At 33.7% G+C, this 20,089-nt stretch overlaps 1 protein-coding gene across 4 annotated transcripts in view; it reads left to right on the top strand.

The window, feature by feature from the left end:
* The window catches only part of TMEM168 (transmembrane protein 168), a 53,571-nt gene extending 33,922 nt beyond the window's left edge, over positions 1-19,649 (top strand). For all 4 annotated transcript variants that reach the window (XM_067746772.1, XM_067746771.1, XM_067746770.1 and 1 more), the window contains exons 3-5: positions 2,578-2,720; positions 5,029-5,303; positions 14,413-19,649. In XM_067746772.1, the coding sequence (XP_067602873.1) occupies positions 2,578-2,720; positions 5,029-5,303; positions 14,413-14,960 (966 nt within the window). In that variant the 3' untranslated portion in view covers positions 14,961-19,649. The remainder of the gene's footprint in view (positions 1-2,577; positions 2,721-5,028; positions 5,304-14,412) is intronic.
* Positions 19,650-20,089: the final 440 nt, after the last annotated feature.

Here is a 20,089-nt window from a genome sequence, read left to right as displayed (position 1 = left end):
AGGTTCCCTTTTCTTCACACCCTCTCCAGCATTTATTGTTTCTAGATTTTTTGATAATGGCCATTCTGACTGGTGTGAGGTGATACCTCACTGTGATTTTCATTTGCATTTCTCTAATGATTAGTGATGTTGAGCATCTTTTCATGTGTTTGTTGGCAATCTGTATATGTCTTCTTTGGAGAAATGTCCATTTAGGTCTTGTGCCCAGTTTTGGATTAGGTTTGTGTTTTTTTTGATATTGAGCTATGTGAGCTGCTTGTATATTTCGGAGAGTAATCCTTTCTCAGTTGCTTCGTTTGCAAATATTTTCTCCCATTCTGAGGGTTGTCTTTTCGTCTTGTTTATGGTTTCCTTTGCTGTGCAAAAGCTTTTAAGCTTCATTAGGTCCCATTTGTTTATTTTTGTTTTTATTTCCGTTTCTCTAGAAGGTGGGTCAAAAGGATCTTGCTGTGATTTATGTCCTAGAGTGTTCTGCCTGTGTTTTCCCCTAAGAGTTTTATAGTGTCTGGCCTTACATTTAGGTTTTTAATCCATTTTGAGTTTATTTTTGTGTATGATGTTAGGAAGTGTTCTAATTTCAGTCTTTTACATGTAGCTGTCTAGTGTTCCCAGCACCACTTATTGAAGATGCTGTCTTTTCTCCATTGTATATTCTTGCCTCCTTTGTCATATAGGTGCATGGGTTTATCTTTGAGCTTTCTATCCTGTTCCATTGATCTATATTTCTTTTTTTGTGCCAGTACCATACTGTCTTGATTACTGTAGCTTTGTAGTATCGTCTGAAGTCAGGGAGGCTGACTCCTCCAGCTCCCTTTTTCTTTCTCAAGATTGCTTTAGTTATTGGGGTCTTTTGTGTTTCCATACAAATTGTAAAATTTTTTGTTCTAGTTCTGTGAAAAATGCAATTGGTAGTTTGATAGGGATTGCATTGAATCTGTAGATTGCTTTGGGTAGTAGAGTCATTTTCACAATGTTGATTCTTCCAATCCAAGAACATGGTATATCTCTCCATTTGTTTGTATCCAACTAAAGACTTTTATCTAAAATATACTGAGAGCAAAATAAAACTGTAAATCAGTGACAGAAAGGCAGCCCCATGGCAAAAATGCTTCACCAAAGATGAAACCAAAATGATCAAAGGTATTTAACATAAGTAATAATCAGAGAAGTCCATACTTATTCTGGTTTTGTTTATCATAGGGGAAAAGGAATCTAAATACAACAAATAGGAAATCAGCTAATTAAAATTTTATAAATATGATAGTAATGCCATTTGATACTTATAAATAATTTAGAATTACATTAATGGGCTTTAACATATTAAAAAGTTTGCAGAACATTATATATCATTGCACTTTGGTAAGAAACTAAATATTTGTGAATATTTATATATATTGTATGATGTCTGAACATATTTTAAAAAGCTGTGTGTGGATGATGGTACTTGGAATTATTCTAATCGTAGTTTTACTCATTTGTATTTTCTATTGTTTCTAAATTGAGCATGTACTGTATTATTTATGTAACTGATAACACAGAATGTACCAAAAATAGGGCATTATATCCATTTTTCCATTATCAGAGTCAGCTTTATTTTTTTATTGAAATTCCGATCAAATGAACCACTTCTTAGTGTTAGAAAACTGTATTCATGCACATAGACACATAACTCTGTAATATGTGCAGTAGCAACACAAAAAATGTGGGATACTATCCGTATTGTAAAAATATAGGTCAGTTCTGAGTGACTCATCCTTCCTTTTCCTTTTCATTTAAATGGATCCTTTAATTTTTTGTTTGTTTCTTTTAATTGCAAATACTACTTAAATCTTGTTTTCTCTTAATATGTCTCCTGCCTCCCTTTTTCCATTCTGTTTTTAGGCTGCTTAAATGTCTTCAATATATGTCTTTATATGTATGTATGTATGTGTGTGTGTGTGTATATATATATATATATATATATACTTTTTTTTAGTTTTGAATTTATAGTCTAGAGCTTTTCAAAGGAAAAGTTTGTTATAAGTTTAATTTAAGAATGGAATTCATTTTGATAGCTTTAAGGAGCTTACAGTTTAAGATTTTCTCTTAATTTCTGGACATTTCACAGGGGAAAAAAAAGCCCTTTCTAAAGTACCTTTTCTGATAAAGTAAATGAGTGTGTTATTTGTAAAATGATTTAGAGCATGTGGGTTTTAACAGGAAAGGATTTGTTTTCTGGCTTTTTCTCTGTCATATCAAGGGTGTGGTTATATTTTTGTTTTGTTTTTTAGCTTGAGTGGGATGTTACTTGACATCCCATCATAAAAATACAGCACATCATAAAAATGCAGTGTGCTGTATTTGTTTTCCCATGACTTCCAAGCAGCTTAGAGGTAAATTTAGGGTTCATTGCTTATCCATGTATACACTTATCTCTTTCAACTTATAACGATTTTTAGGTCATTAATTATCCTTTTTATCCTTTTTGGAAGTAGAGGCAAAAAATGAATATGCATTTATGTAAATATATATACATATACACATATATAAGTTCAGTCACACACTCTGTGTAAACATGCTGTTTTAAATTTTTTTTAGCCAACAAATGGAATCTTCTTGAGCATGTTTCTGATTGTTTTGCCATTGGAATCTATGGCTCATGGCCTCTTCCATGAATTGGGTAACTGTTTAGGAGGAACATCTGTTGGATATGCTATTGTGATTCCCACCAACTTCTGCAGGTACAGTAACCTAGTATAATAAGTAATAGCTACTTGACTCTTAATATTTTGCTAATATTGGTATAAGATGATAGCTCATTTTTTCAAAACTATAATATTCACAAAGTATAATACTCTTGCTTTTTTATTTTCCATTTATCCCAAATGTTTAAAAACCTTTATCTACTCTGAGTAATAATATAATCTTCAGGGTTCAATTAAAATTTTATTTTTGATAAATGTGATTAGCTTATATTTTAGCTAAAAATCATAAAATATGAATGGATTTTCATAAAATATGAATGGATTTTCTAAGTAAAGTTCCTGCCCGCCCTTTAGAGAGGGATATCTTGTTTAAGAAAATGTGAAACAACATGGTGAAGTATAATAGAATGTACACTGGACCTCAGTGTTCTAAATTCTAGTTCTGTGTTACTTTAGGCAGATCATAACTTCTCTGGACCTCAGTGTCTTTATCTAAAATGCAAACAATACCATTCTGCCCATATAGAGAAATGTTATGAAGAGCTAATGAGACTATAAATGTAAAAACACTACTAGAAAGTGTCATACAAATACCACGAATTCAAAAACATTGGCAGTGAAGTTAAGTATTTGATTGCAGTTTTATTTGGAAATATTTTTGACCCTAAATGTATGGCAAACCTGTTTCAGTCTGTAAATATTGCCAAATTTTAGTTTTTCTTTTGTAGTTAAGTACCTTTGAAGTAGAAAAAAATAGTTCCTTTCCATTAATGAATTCTGTTGACCAAGCAGTCATCATACTTTCCTTGGCCAGGGGTGGGAGAGGGCTTGAAATGAACTTTTTATCTGATTTCAAATATTTGACATAAAAAACACATAGTAAATATTTCCTCCATATTAAAGACTTGACATATAAGTTGAAGATTCTCATGAGAAGTAAAAGAAATACGTTTAGAAGGATCACATAAAGTAAGATGTGACAACTCTGCAGGAAGAATATGTGGAAGTAGTAATTTGCACAGTTAGATTTTTATTCTGTTATAATTTTTGATTATGCATTGCTTTATTCTTTTGCTGTTTTGTGGCTGTTAAATGATACAGATAGGGACAAAATGTTTTGTTCTTTTAATGAAAACTTTTATAGAATTAATAGAATAGTGTTGATAATACATGAAGCAAAATATAAAGTTTTCAAAATTCCTACTAGAAATCTCTTTTCTGGATAAGAGTTATGAATTTTTTCTCCCTCAATATTGATTTGATTCTGCTAGTTTTAAGACTTGGTTTATTATCTTTACTAAAGTACCATTTTACATGTATTCCAGGATCAGGTCTAAGTCTTCAGTTAGTATTCAGTAGTATATAAGGCAGTGGACCTAAATAGTAATAATTTTTTTAAAATAAATTTATTTATTTTATGTATTCATTTTTGGCTGCGTTGGGTCTTCGTTGCTGCACCTGGGCTTTCTCTTGTTGAGGCGAGCAGGGGCTACTCTTTGTTACAGTGCGCGGGCTTCTCATTGCAGTGGCTTCTCTCATTGCAGAGCACAGGCTCTGGGTGTGCGGGCTTCAGTAGTTGCAGTGCGTGGGCTCAGTAGTTGTGGCTCATGGGCTCTAGAGCGCAGGCTCAGTACTTGTGGCACGTGGGCTTAGTTGCTCCGTGGCATGTGGGATCTTCCCAGACCAGGGCTCGAACTCATGTCCCCTGCATTGGCAGGCGGATTCTTAACCACTGTGCCACCAGGGAAGTCCATAATAATTGTTTTAAAATGTCATTTATTAAAAGGTAAGTTCTGTCATTTATTAAAAGGTAAGTTCTATCATTTATGTACCTTAAGTTAGTAAAACTTGAACACAACTTTATAAAGACTATCTTTTTCAACACAGAAATTAAATATATAATTTAAAATATCGCTTCCATATTTTGTTAAAATTTTTTTCTCAAAAAAGTACTTTCATTATTGTCCCCACCCAGGTATTCTAGAAACATTTTGGGGGTAGAATTAGTACAGTCTTGCTTTTTAAAGTTTTGTTTAATATCTGTCATTTGGTAAGAAGATATGAATAAAGAATGAAGAGTAGTACTATCTACATTTGGAGATATTCTCCCAGCTTCCAGTTTTATTGATAAGAAATATAATTTTTAGAAACTAGGCTTTGATTTTCCAAGCTTAATTCTTATCACTGTAGAAAATTTAGGAAAGATGTTTTTCTTAAAAAAAATCCTGCCATTTAATTAGCCACTTATGATTCTTAGATAATTTATTATAAATGAAGAATAGGAATGTGACATAGAATGAACACTTCATAAACACTAAAATGATCTTTTTTTCTCCTTCTTCAGTCCTGATGGTCAGCCAACACTTCTTCCACCAGAACATGTACAGGAGTTAAATTTGAGGTCTACTGGCATGCTCAATGCTATCCAAAGGTTTTTTGCATATCACATGATTGAGACCTATGGATGTGACTATTCTACAAGTGGCCTGTCCTTTGATACTCTACATTCCAAACTGAAAGCTTTCCTTGAACTTCGGACTGTGGATGGACCTAGACATGATACGTATGTTTTGTATTACAGTGGGCACACCCATGGTACAGGAGAGTGGGCTCTTGCAGGTAAATCCACCTCTGGCAATTTCACTATTGTAAAAATATGCCTATTCGTGGAAATCTGTCCTTCACACTGAAACATTAAGTTTCCAAATTCTCAGTTTTCCACTTCACAGATTACCAAGTATACATACGACTGTTTTGTTTGCCTTTTCTCTGGCATACTTGTTTAGCATAATTTTAGTAATCTCTAAAGGTTTTGAAAATTATGTTTTGTGTTGATTGGAAGAAAAAATCTGACTGCTTGATCTAAGACTTATAATTAGTTTCCCTTTAAAGTATTTTCAGAATTATTAAATGTAGTTACATTTTTCAGAAGCTGATCAACTTATTTGACTAATACTTGTAAGTCTTTAAGGTGTTACAGGATGCTGATTTCAGTAGTTCTTCATATATGGAGTTTTATTTATGTTAGAAAGCTCACCATAGTTTTAAGCAGCAGGTGATACGATATGGTTGCAGTAGTGCTTAGGTCAGTGCTTGGTCCTTATTTGCCCCAACAGTGTTGTTTGAGGCAAGTTTCTCTGTTTCAGTTCTCTCATCTGTAAATAGAAGGGGTAATATTAAGTCTCCTTGCCAAGGGAGAAATGAGACCCTGTAAGTCAAAGGCTTTGTTTTATGAATTACTTGCTTAGTGCCTGGAAGAGAGTCTGGCATATAGTAGGAGATCCTTAAGTAATATAGATAGATGGATGAAATCACTGAATGAATCACAAAAAAAGGTAATTTCTTATTTTAGATTAGAAATAGTTTTTAGATTTAATTATGTCCTACTTTTTTTTCTATAAAATATTTCAGATGTTTTACACCATGAATACAAACAATAAAATAATCATAAAATATAAGTAGAAAACGATATTCAGATCAAAGAAAAATATAAAACAAAAGTATTATGGAAGGACAGAGGTAGAGCGCCAATACAAGAACTCCAGAAGAAAGGAAATAAACTCAAGGTTAAAGGAGACACGATTTCAAACCATCATGGTCTCACTAATTTCATGCCAGATTGGTTTCCAGGTTTTATTATAAATACATTTTTTGGTTTTGCAAATAAATATTGAATAACTCAATGGCTGTCTAGAAGGAGTAAAGGCAAACTAATACTTACTGAGCACATTTGAAGCATAGCTGCTATGCTTGGTACTTTATACACATTATTAGATTTAATCTTCGCTTGAAATTTCTTGAAGTAAATACTATCATCTCTATCTTCATTTTTCAGAGGATGAAATGAAAGCTGAAAGTGGTTACATAACTTATCTATAGTCATACTACTACTAAGTGATGGAATCATGATTCAAGCCCAGATCTCCCTGACCCCTAAAATCTTCCCCCTATTGCACCATGTTGCTGCCAAAGATGAAAACCATGAAGATAGAGAAATGGCATGTTCTGGTTCAGTAGATATTTTTGTTAGCATGGTTCACCCATTTTCAAAATACTGTAATATAGAAGAAGCTAGTCAGCATTAAAACTACATCAGTATAATGGTTTATAAAATCATTTACTTGACCTATACTTTTTAATAACAGTGTGTAAAATAACTTTTTAATTTTTATGGCTATTTCAAGTTCAGGTAAAGTATAGCATTCTGTGTACTTCAGAGCACAAGAGAAAAAGTTCTAGTCTGCTCAAAAATCTTTACAGAAATATATTTCAGACCCAAAAACAGGGATTGATTATTGAAAACTACTGCAGTGCTTATAATAATAACCTCTTCCCTAAGCAAATGGGTCGAAAAAGGCATAATTTTGGTGACCATGCATATATCCTTAGTAATTTTTAAGTTTTAAAAGAAAATAATTTAAGAAGCAAACATGTTGTACATTTCCATGAAGGATTTATTACTTAATGTAAACATTTTGCCAAAAGTTTGCATTTTTCTTAAGTCCTTTAAAATTTATCTCAAGTATTTTTTAAAAGGTGGCTTTGGAAATAAGTTCTAGATGTTCAGTTTACTGATTTTTTTGTTTGTTTTTAGTTTATTTTTGTGTATGGTGTTAGGGAGTGTTCTAATTTCATTCTTTTACATGTAGCTGTCCAGTTTTCCCAGCACCACTTATTGAAGAGACTGTCTTTTCTCCATTGTATATCCTTGCCTCCTTTGTCATAGATTAGTTGACCCTAGGTACGTGGGTTAGCTCTGGGCTTTCTATCCTGTTCCATTGATATAAATTTCTGTTTTTGTGCCAGTACCATAGTCTTGATTACTGTAGCTTTGCAGTATAGTCTTAAGTCAGGGAGGCTGATTCCTCCAGCTCTGTTTTTTTCCCTCAAGAATGCTTTGGCTATTCGGGGTCTTTTGTGTCTCCATACAAATTTTAAGATGATTTGTTCTAGTTCTGTAAAAAATGCCATTGGTAATTTGATAGGGATTACATTGAATCTGTAGATTGCTTTGGGCAGTATAGTCATTTTCATAATATTGATTCTTCCAATCCAAGAACATGGTATATCTCTCCATCTGTTGGTATCATCTTTAATTTCTTTCATCAGTGTCTTATAGTTTTCTGCATATAGGTCTTTTGTCTCCCTAGGTAGGATTATTCCTAGGTATTTTATTCTTTTTGTTGCAGTGGTAAATGGGGATGTTTCCTTAATTTCTTTCAGATTTTTCATCATTAGTGTACAGGAATGCAAGAGATTTCTGTGCATTAATTTTGTATCCTGCAGCTTTACCAGATTCATGGATTAGCTCTAGTAGTTTTCTGGTGCCATCTTTAGGATTCTCTATGTATAGTAGTATCATGTCATCTGCAAACAGTAACAGTTTTACTTCTTTTCCAATTTGTATTCCTTTTATTTCTTTTTCTTCTCTGATTGCCGTGGCTAGGACTTCCAAAACTATGTTGAATAATAGTGGTAAGAGTGGACATCCTTGTCTTGTTCCTGATCTTAGAGGAACTGCTTTCAGTTTTTCACCATTGAGAATGGTTTGCCTTTATGATATATGGCCTTTATTATGTTGAGGTAGGTTCCCTCTATGCCCACTTTCTGGAGAGTTTTTATCATAAATGGGTGTTGAATTTTGTCAAAAGCTTTTTCTGCATCTATTGAGATGATCATATGGTTTTTATTCTGCAATTTGTTAATATGGTGTATCACATTGATTTGCATATATTAAAGAATCCTTGCATCTCTGGGATAAATCCCACTTGATCATGCATGGTGTATGATCCTTTTAATGTGTTGTTGGATTCTGTTTGCTAGTATTTTGTTGAGGATTTTTGCATCTGTATTCATCAGTGATATTGGTCTGTAATTTTCTTTTTTTGTAGTATCTTTGTCTGGTTTTGGTATCAGGGTGATGGTGGCCTCATAGAACAAGTTCGGGAGTTTTCCTTCCTCTGCAATGTTTTGGAAGTGTCTGAGAAGGATGGGTGTTAGCTCTTCTCTAAATATGTGATAGAATTCACCTGTGAAGCCATCTGGTCCTGGACTTTTGTTTGTTGGAAGATTTTTAATCACAGTTTCAATTTCATTACTTGTGATTGGTCTGTTCATATCTTCTATTTCTTCCTGGTTCAGTCTTGGAAGGTTATACCTTTCTAAGAATTTGTCCATTTCTTCCAGGTTGTCCGTTTTATTGGCATAGTGTTGCTAGCAGTAGTCTCTTACGATGCTTTGTATTTCTGCGGTGTTTGTTGTCACTTCTCCTTTTTCGTTTCTAATTTTATTGATTTGAGTCTTCTCCCTCTTTTTCTTGATGGCTAATGGCTTATCAATTTTGCTTATCTTCTCAAAGAACCAGCTTTTAGTTGTATTGATCTTTGCTATTGTTTTCTTTGTTTCTATTTCATTTATTTCTGCTCTGATCTTTATGATTGCTTTCCTTCTGCTAACTTTGGGTTTTGTTTGTTCTTCTTTCTCTAGTTCCTTTAGATGTAAGGTTAGATTGTTTGAGATTTTTCTTGTTTCTTGAGGTAGGCTTGTATAGCTATAAACTTCCCTCTTAGAACTGTTTTTGCTGCATCCAAAAGGTTTTGGATCGTCGTGTTGTCATTGTCATTTGTCTCTAGGTATTTTTTAGTTTCCTCTTTGATTTCTTCAGTGATATCTTGGTTATTTAGTAACACATTGTTTAGCCTCCATATGTTCGTGTTTTTTCCCGTGTAATTCATTCCTAATCTCATAGTGTTGTGGTCAGAAAAGAAGCTTGATATTTCAGTTTTCTTAAATTTACTGAGGTTTGATTTGTGACCCAAGATGTGATCTATCCTGGGGAATGTTCTGTGCGCACTTGAGAAGAAAGTGTAATCTGCTGTTTTGGGATGGAATGTCCTATAAATATCAATAAATCTTTCTGGTCTATTGTGTCATTTAAAGCTTGTTTCCTTATTAATTTTCTGTTTGGATGATCTGTCCATTGGTGTAAGTGAGGTGTTAAAGTTCCCCACTATTATTGTGTTACTGTCTATTTCCTCTTTTATAGCCATTAGCAGTTGCCTTATGTATTGAGGTGCTCCTACGTTGGGTGCGTAAATATTTACAGTTGTTACATCTTCTTCTTGGATTGATCCCTTGATCATTGTGTAGTGTCCTTCGTTGTCTCTTGTAATAATCTTTAAAGTCAATTTTATCTGATATGAGAATTGCTACTACAGCTTTCTTTTGATTTCTATTTGCATGGACTACCTTTTTCCATCCCGTCACTTTCAGTCTGTATGTGTCCCTAAGTCTGAAGTGGGTCTGTTGTAGACAGCATATATATATGGGTCTTGTTTTTGTATCCATTCATCCAGTCTGTGTCTTTTGGTTGGAGCATCTAATCCATTTACATTTAAGATAATTATTGATATGTATGTTCCTATTACCACTTTCTTAATTTGGGGGGGTTTGTTTTTATAGGTCTTTTCCTTCTCTTGTGTTTCCTGCCTAGAGAAGTTCCTTTAGCATTTGTTGTAGAGCTGGTTTGGTGGTGCTGAATTCTCTTAGTATTTGCTTGTCTGTAAAGCCTTTAATTTATCCATTGAATCTGAATGAGATCCTTGCTAGGTAGAGTAATCTTGGTTGTAGGTTCTTCCCTTTCATCACTTTAAGTATATCATGCCACTCCCTTCTGGCTTGTAGGGTTTCTGCTGAGAAATCAGCTGTTAACCTTATGGGAGTTCCCTTGTATGTTATTTCTCGTTTTTCCCTTGCTGCTGTCAATAATTTTTCTTTATCTTTAATTTTTGCCAGTTTGATTACTGTGTGTCTCGGCATGTTTCTCCTTGGGTTTATCCTGTATGGGACTCTCTGCGCTTCCTGGACTTGGGTGGCTATTTCCTTTCCCATGTTAGGGAAGTTTTCGACCATAATCTCTTCAAATATTTTCTCGGGTCCTTTCTCTCTCTCCTTCTGGGACCCCTATAATGCAAATGTTGTTGCATTTAATGTTGCCTCAGAGGTCTCTTAGGCTGTCTTCATTTCTTTTCATTCTTTTTTCTTTATTCTGCTCCGCAGCAGTGAATTTCACCATTCTGTCTTCCGGGTCATATATCCGTTCTTCTGCCTCAGTTATTCTGCTATTGATTCCTTCTAGTGTAGTTTTCATTTCAGTTATTGTGTTGTTCATCTCTGTTTGTTCTTTAATTCTTCTAGGTCTTTTTTAATCATTTCTTGCATCTTCTCGATCTTTGCCTCCATTCTTTTTCCGAGGTCCTGGATCATCTTTACTGTCATTATTCTGAATTCTTTTTCTGGAAGGTTGCCTATCTCCACTTCATTTAATTGTTTTTCTGGGGTTTTATCTTGTTCCTTCATCTGGTACATAGCCCTCTGCCTTTTCATCTTGTCATTCTGTGAATGTGGTTTTTGTTCCACAGGCTGCAGAATTGTAGTACTTCTTGCTTCTCAGTTTACTGATATTTATATTATCTTTTTCATTTCTTAGGAAATGTAATAGACACCAAGATAAATAGCATAAAAGTGTTCTTAAATTTTCATTCACTATGAATAAGGAATAATTTAGGAACACAAACTCTAAAGCAGGGTAATATTTTAGGCAAATGTCTAGCAGTTACATTCTGCAGTGTTTTATCTTTATAATATTTTTTTAAGTATGTCAATAAGTTAACCATTATAGAATTCTTCTATTAGGCCAGAAGATCTGTTCGTGTATGTGTAACTTTCTTTGTGAGAGTCTTTGTTGTAAAAATAGGAAAAAAAAAATGGAGAAAGCATAGCTTGACAGGCCTTCCCTTTCCCATGAAGGCTAGGTTTTTGTCCCATAATAATTCAGCAAGTGTATACTCCCCCACGGCCTGAGGCACCTGGCTCAGTGGATGAGTCCTCTTTTCAGTCAGTTCCTGGCCTTGGCCTGCCTGAAACAACCCTCAAAGGTTGATTCTATCTCAGAAGTAGTATTGAACACCCCTGCCCTGAAGAAAATGCTTTAATTCATTCCAGGCCAAGTGACAAAGAACTCTAAGCACTGAGCTTTATCAATAGGTATTTTTCTAGAAACGTCTAAATAGGAAACGTCACGACTCGATTTTACTTCAGCAAGTTAAGAGTAGGTCCAAAAATCACTGTGAGAAAGAGAATCTTTATCCCATACCTTTACTGTTAGTACTTCTTAGAATATGTAGTCTTCTTACATTTATGGGGCTCCATAGTGTAGAACCTGATATTTTTGCCTGTTTGAGGGTAAAAAACAATTATGGTAATGACAAGAGAGACAGAAATACATAAAAAAATGTAGAAAACCTATAAAGCAGTTTATCACAGGTAAACAAAGTCTTTAAAAAGCAGTCTCAATTACTTGAACTGTTGGCTTGAATTAGATTACTTGAATCAGATGGCTGTTATCTGAGATAAATGTAAATATTTTGCATCTGGACCAAAAGCCAAATGCAACATAGAAACTGTTCATAGGAGAAAGCAGAGCAAAACAAAACAAGAGAAGAGAAATAGTATAAAGGGCTTTAATACTGCTTTAAATTTCTTGCTGATATCTAAAGAGTGTGTTTATAAGAGAATTAGTGTAGAGTGTGCTGAAGAATATTTATTGAAATAGTTGTAGAAGGCAAGTTAGAACGATGATGCAGGCAAGTTAGAACAATGATTTTTTGTGGCAGATGGAATTTGTATAACTCCTCTTGTAATCTGTGTTGTCCTGTCATCTCCAGAGACGTTTAATAAAACTGGCCATAAAGAAAAGTGAGCTTGATCATATTTAAAAAGATATCTCCTGGGGCTTCCCTGGTGGCGCAGTGGTTGAGAGTCCGCCTGCTGATGCAGGGGACACGGGTTCATGCCCCGATCTGGGAAGATCCCACATGCCGCAAAGCGGCTAGGCCCGTGAGCCATGGCCACTGAGCCTGTGCGTCCAGAGCCTGTGTTCCGCAACGGGACAGGCCACAACAGTGAGAGGCCCGTGTACCGCAAAAAAAAAAAAAAAAGATATGTTAGTAATATGTGAAAAATAGTGTCTCTGAGATGATTGATAGGTATGAGTGTAAGAGCAGTTCATGAAACAAATTTTTCATTGTCACAGTCTAAGATACAGCAGGCTGATGAATAAAAGAATATTAATTATTCATAAAGAATGTCATATACCCTGACTTTATAGGTCATATTATTAATAGAATCCAAATTCTAAAGGATTCTCTATCTCTTCAGTATTGTCATTTTGATAGTTTAGCAAAGAGCATGGTTGCTCTTGTTAAAAATACATATTCTGAAGTTAGGTTGTTGGAACTTGTATTAGTAAATTGTAGCATGTTAAAACTTTTTCTAATTATAAAAGTAACATATATTCAACATAAAAATTTTGGATCACATAAAGAAGTATAACAAACACCACCTGAAATCCAAATACCCGGAAATAACTACTGCTGTTATTTTTGTAGATACACTTCTCTGTCATGCTTTTTCTAATATCATAGATATTTTTGTCATTAAAATTTCTTTATAAATATCATTTATTATAAACCTCTTCTCATAAGGTTATACCATAATTTATATCCGTTCCCCCAGTAGTTTCAGATTTTACACTATCTTAGATAGCAGTGGGAAGATGAGCTTTATATGTATTTTTTTGTCTGCATTTCTACCCTTTCCTTAGGGTAAATTCCTAGAATTGGAATGACTGGATTAGAATACCATTTGAGACAGAGCCAGGACTAGGGTGAGGTGAGCATGGCAGTTGCTTGGGGCACAGAATTTAAGAGGGTGCTAAAAATTAAATGATGACGATAACATTTTAATGCAATATATTTAAAAATCAAAAGTTAATGCAAAAAAAAACCATCCATAATGAACCACATGTAAATACTAGCTGTAAGATATATTTTTAAGTCAGAAATATATTTACTTTAGACCTTTCTGGTATATGTTTTTTTAATCCTTTATTGTTGTTCAGGTATAAAACTGATTTAAAAATAAACCCATTCCAAATTCATTCTTGTTACTGGTAGGAAGGGTGTTTTTCATCTCGTAGGTAACTACATATGAGGAGATAAGTTAATTCATTAGAAGTGTAGAACGGGGTGAGCCAATATTTTCTGTAAGGACCAGATATTTTTGGCTTGGTAGGCCATAAAGTCCCTGTTGCAACTACTTAGCTCTACCATTGTAGTATAAAAGCAGCCATAGACAGAATATAAATAAATGTTATTTATAGAAATATGAAATATAAATTTCCTATAATTTTTACGTGTCACAAACTTCTCTTTAAAAAAATTTTTTTTACCATTTAAAAATGTAAAATCAGTTCTTAGATCTCAGGCTATGCAAAACAAGTGGCAGGCTGGATTTGACCACGAGCCATAATTTGCTGCCCTTAATGTAGAATATTTGCTTTGCTGTATAATTTTAATTTTTTTCACTAAATTGAACTTTATAAAATAATTTTCTTATTTTATCATAGCATACCCCTTTAATGTGAATAACAGGATGATTGGGGGATTGGGGGTGTTTTGGTTTTTTTTTTTGGTTTGATTTTTTTACCTGAAGCTGAAAGTCTGTTTTTTGTTTTTAAAAATTCTTCTGAAAGAGATACTTTGAAAAAAAGGCTCCCTTTTTTTTTCTTACATATTTTAAGAACTTAAAGAAAATATACTTAAGACAAAAGAGTATTCTTAGTAAGACACTTCAGAAATTCTTGCTCTACTGAACTTTCTGTTCACAGGTGGAGACATACTACGCCTTGACACACTTTTAGAATGGTGGCGAGAAAAGAATGGTTCCTTCTGTTCCCGACTTATTATCATATTAGACAGTGAGAATTCAACCCCCTGGGTGAAAGAAGTGAGAAAAATCAATGACCAGTATATTGCAGTGCAAGGAGCAGAGATGACAAAAACAATAGATATTGAAGAAGCTGACCCACCGCAGCTGGGTGACTTTACAAAAGACTGGGTAGAATATAACTGCAACTCCACTAATAACATCTGCTGGACTGAAAAGGGACGCACAGTGAAAGCAGTGTATGGCGTGTCAAAACGGTGGAGTGACTACACTCTGCATTTGCCAACAGGAAGCGATGTGGCCAAGCACTGGATGTTGTACTTTCCTCGTATTACATATCCACTAGTGCATTTGGCAAATTGGTTGTGCGGTCTGAACCTTTTTTGGATCTGCAAAACTTGTTTTAGGTGCTTGAAAAGATTAAAAATGAATTGGTTTCTTCCTACCGTGCTGGACACAGGACAAGGCTTCAAACTTGTCAAATCTTAATTTGGAACCCAAAATGGAATATTGTTGGGAGTTCATTCTACCAGTTATCACTAACTTGCCATTTTTTGCATATTGTATTTTTATTTGTAAAAAATATCTTGTTACTTCTGTAGCTGCTCTCATTTTGTCTTTTCTCCAGTGATTATGGTATATGTAAGGTGTTGGGAATAAGCACTATTTTATACTAAAAATATGTAGGGAGTCACAAATGTTGACTTTGTAAATGCATAAGAGATGTTAAAAATAATAACAATGCACTTTGAGGAATGTTTGCATATGCCTCTGATTAGAAAGAAGACACTCTGCTCTGCAGTGGCCAATGAAGAATCACTAATGCCTTATTTTCTAGGCATAGATTAAAGAACGTAAACCAGACAAATTGTTTACTATTATAAGAAAACTACCAATTTGCTTAAGAAGATTATTTTTTGTGAACAGTAGGTTTGAGTTCAAGGCCATTTGAAGAATTACAAGCTCTCTCTCAGAAAAGGGAAAAGGAAGAAGTCTGCTTAAAATGAATGCAAAATTTGCTTATAGTCCATCACGTTTAGTTACTTGGCTATGACCTGTTATCGGTATCACAGAGAAGCCCAAATCACTGTTTAGGTCAAGACATTCTTCATATAGGTAACTGTAAGAAGCTAGAGCCTACAAATTGCTCCTTCATGCAGTGTTAGGGGCCTATGAAAGCACTGGCAGTTTTAAGGGTCTTTCTCAGGGTAACAATGTTTTCTTAATGAACAATGTTTCCAGCTGCAAATTCCTTCCAAATAAATTGTCTTCCCTTTCAAAAAGTAATCTTAAGAAATTTAGCCATTTGTCATTGATTTAGGCTATTTTCAGTACTGAGAAATGATTTTGATCTTTATAGAGTTAATGCTCTGTCATGAAAACTATTTTTCAGATCCCCATTAGTGGTAACACTTCTTTCTACTGAAGGTCAAAGGATTGGAAACAGGTGATTTTTCTTCATGTATACATATAATGTATTATGTAAAAAAGTATTCATATTGGCAATTTTACTTAAGCATAATGGTGTGGTTGTAATTTTTAAAACTTAATTCAGTGTTTTCTCGGATTAAAGCAGGCATGGATCAGGGTATCTCCTAAGAGGTAATTTACCTCCTGTTCCCTTCCAATAATCCTTACATTCTAAGTTTTCATCTCTGAGAAATAACAAGAAGGGAATAGAATTAAATTGGGGGATAATCTAATCTTTGTTGTTTAAATGGTGTGACGTCTCACCATTAAAGCCGTTTTTTCCAGCCTCAGAGAGAGTAAATAATGCCTCTACCATCTTCTACCTGGTGACTTGAAGTTTTAGTTAGGAAGAAGTCACTTAGCGTCAGGGAACTTGTATACCACTATCTATGCAGCGTTGTTATATAGAGTCTGATTATTTCTGCGTTTTGAGTATGATTTTCCTAATGTTCTGAATAAAATTTTGTCAAAAAATTAATTTTTCACATAATGTGCAAATAACAGTTATTGAATGTTTTAGTGTATTAAGAGAGAGAGTCATAAAAAATGTCCAAGTATTAGAGTTCATGGTTAGTAGCAGGTTGATTTAAAATTTTCCAGTATTTGGTTACATATTTATATAAACATCATCCAAATGAAATAGTATATAGTGTTTCATTACTATTCAAAAATAGTGTAGCAGACAAGCCAAGTGTTAAAATTATGAGCTTACAGCTAAAAAACAGTTTAATTAACGTTAAGTAAAATCATCTTTTAAATTCTGAGCCAGTATTAAGCCAACTAGCTTTAACTAAAGTGTATCTCTTTACTCTGAGAAAGCCAAACGTAAAAGTATATCCTGCATTCTTTATAAAGTGATACTAAGATTTTACTAAAAATCACATTCAAAAGGTAGCAGACATTTTTACAGCCACAAAGCTAATATTTTGATAAATATTTTCTATAAAGTACAACCAAAAAAGGTCTGGGCTAAAAATGTGACTTGAGCCTATTTATTAAGTTTGATGAATTCTCCTACCCATACAAATAAGACACTATAAATGACTCTTAGGAGATGGCATCCTAAATTAAAGATGCCTATTTAAAAACATTCAAGTATGAAAAATGATAGTATGGAGAAGGAATATTACAGGAAGGCTAAATTGATTGGTTATTTTTACCTAAAGATTAAAAAACAGACCTGACAATGAGACTAATTTTCTTATGGCTTCCATTTTATATATCATGTTTAGGAAGGAGTTACTTGAAGTGATAGAATTTATGTTAGGGCAAAATTTCACCATTCCACTAAAAAGAGATAACATGGAGATGTTTTTCAACATAATGTTGACTTAATTTGTTTCCTTTTATGATACCTTGCTAAAACCATAAAAGACTCCCCTCTAAAAACATCTTTTTCAAATGTATACACTGTTATGTGATAAATTAAGGAGTCAAGTTCTTTTTCTCATAATTTTTTAGTTATGCTATTATTTCATTCAAAAGTTTAATTTGCTCTGACTAAACTCTTGGGATATTTGGATTTATCTTTGCATAGCTTTCTATCTCACTCTTCTTAATAAATATGAAATTCTATAGACAAGACCTTTTTCAGAAAACCATTTTTATGAACACTTTTCATAAATTACATACTTTTTAAAAGTTACATTGCTAATTCAAATGCATTTATATTTAATGCATTAGTGGGTAGAATTTTTTTGGAGTAAAATCTTCACTAAAGTCTATTTGTAACTGTACATTTTGTTTGTAAATTTTGGCTTGAATATATTTGCTGTTTTGGATACTGCATTTTTTATAGGTATCCTTTCACATTTAGAGCATAGTCTCTTTCAAAATAATGTTCTACATTACCTTTCCACAGGTGATGTGACAGTTAATATTATGTATGCCAAAAGAAAATGGCTTAATTTTAAGCATGTGATTAAGTATATTTGATAGTAAGTGCTCAAAGGAGTTAGATCTGTCAGTACTTTTGAACATCTCCTCTGTTGGGAAGTAACTAGACTGTCATCTCTTTTCAGGCAGAGGCTTGCACATCCTGGTATTTCTGGTACACAATTACCCAGAAGAGTGCCTTGCCTGTAATTCTTATTATTTAAAAAATATTTTTGACTGAGTGAATGAATTTAGACTCCTAATGAGAAATTGGAATAACTTGATTGTAAATTATTACATTTTCTTGACAGTTTTACCTTAAGTGGATATTATTTCAAGATCCTCATTAAATTAATAATTACCAAAGACAGTTACAGAATCAGTGAAAGGAAAACTAATATCACATTTGTAGTTAAAGAGCCATAGGATCAAGATTAGGGAAGGAAAAACTTTGTTTGAATGAAAACATAGCTGATATCAATCACCAAAAAGTGGCTTTTTGTGGGTTGAGTCCCTTTTCCTCATGTCTCCAATATGATTAAGGTTGAATCTTTCATTGATTTCCCATTAGAAACATATAGACAGGTTGGAGATTTATCACAAATGGAAATTATTGAAAGAAAGTCTGACAGATGAACAAAGAAAGAATTCGGCTGTGCCTGTCACTGACAACTAGACTGTAAAATCAGAAAAAATGGGCCTGTGAACATAAGCAGGTTCAGGACAAGTTAGGGAAACTAAAATTATATCAGCTTTGGAGTATCCTCACTAGTTGCAACACATAGGTGTACAGTATGATACAATGAAATTTAAGCAACAATTGTTCTGAGCAACTATTTTGATAAAGTAATTTACATTTATGTTTTTTAGGAAATATTACTTAGACCAAAGATGATTCAAAATTGAAATCTGTAGGCTAATCACTAAGGTTTCTTCAATATTAATATGTAAAAACCCTTTTGATTGATTTAAAAGTCAAATTGGCCAATCATCTTGTGTGATGACCTCAGTATTTTTTTTTTAAGTATCAACTTAAAATAAGTAGAGTAAGTAGACAAGTTTAGTAAAATTCTGTTGTTACTGTTTGGTTTGGACCTAAAAATCTTGATCTATCTTAAATCAGTGTGGCAGGGTCAGTGAGAAATATGGCATATCTCCCTAGATCAGCAATATTTACTCCATGTGAAGTAAAAATGTTTTTATATTAAAACATACCAATGTACTGAGCAATATTTGCGTTAATTTTTAGTGTAAATCACAAGACTTCAAAGCAATTTTAATATTGCACTAGGTCCTTTGTTCTCCTTACTGCAGAACACTGAAGATTCTTTGGACACAATTTTGGACGTTAATGATACTCTATATTAAAAAGAAAAAAAAATCCTTTGTCTTATGTCCTGGAAACACAAATAGCACGATGAATTTTCGCTAAAAAAAAATTTTGTTTGAATATATATGGAACTTCAGGTGGGTACTGTTTTAATGCAGTTTTATAATAGATATTTCTAGGTTCTTTGGAGTCCTTATACATATTGATTTCTTGTTCTACACAACTAGGTATTGGTAAGGAAAGTGGGGTGAGGATTTTGATTTGTAATCTACATCCCCATGCATTCATACTCATTCTGACCTATTTCTCTGCTATCTAATTAGAAGAGATACTACTCTTTCCAAAACCTAACCTTTGGATTCCTTTCCTCCTTTCTACATAAAACTAATTCATCAATAACAATAAAAGTGACAATGGCTATCATCTGTTGAATGTTTTTTTATGTTCTAGGCACTGTGCTAACCACTTCTGTATACATGATTTCATTAAACCCTCACAACCACCTTTTGTGATGGATGTACTTTTATTTTATGAATGAGGAAACTGAGTCAATGCACTTAAGTAACTTTCCCCACATGACACATCTATGGATAAGAAGTTGGGTCTCAAACTCAGCTCTAAACCAGATTTTATGTTGTGGGGACTCCCACATACCAAGAAAAGGAAGGTTTTACTCGGGTATGTATACCTACATACCCTTTAGAGAACTGTTTGTGTATTTTGTCAAGGGGGTAGACACCTGGCTATAAGCATGTAAGCATAGGGAAGAGGGACAATTGGTCAATATAAAGACCTTCAATTATTAATTGTACTAATATCAGCCCCACTTCTCAGCTCCTTCCTTAATTTTCTAGCAGTCTCTGATGCTAGAGCCTTTCTGGGGTTGTACTGGACTGCTCAGACACACCGCCCCAGAAGCATATTCTGGGAGGCTGCTAGGCTA

This window comes from Pseudorca crassidens, chromosome 8 (genome assembly GCF_039906515.1).
Source record: "Pseudorca crassidens isolate mPseCra1 chromosome 8, mPseCra1.hap1, whole genome shotgun sequence".
Classification (NCBI taxonomy): Eukaryota; Metazoa; Chordata; class Mammalia; order Artiodactyla; family Delphinidae; genus Pseudorca; species Pseudorca crassidens.
The sequence above is the reverse complement of the archived record's forward strand: the minus strand, read 5'-3'. Positions and strand labels throughout refer to the sequence as shown.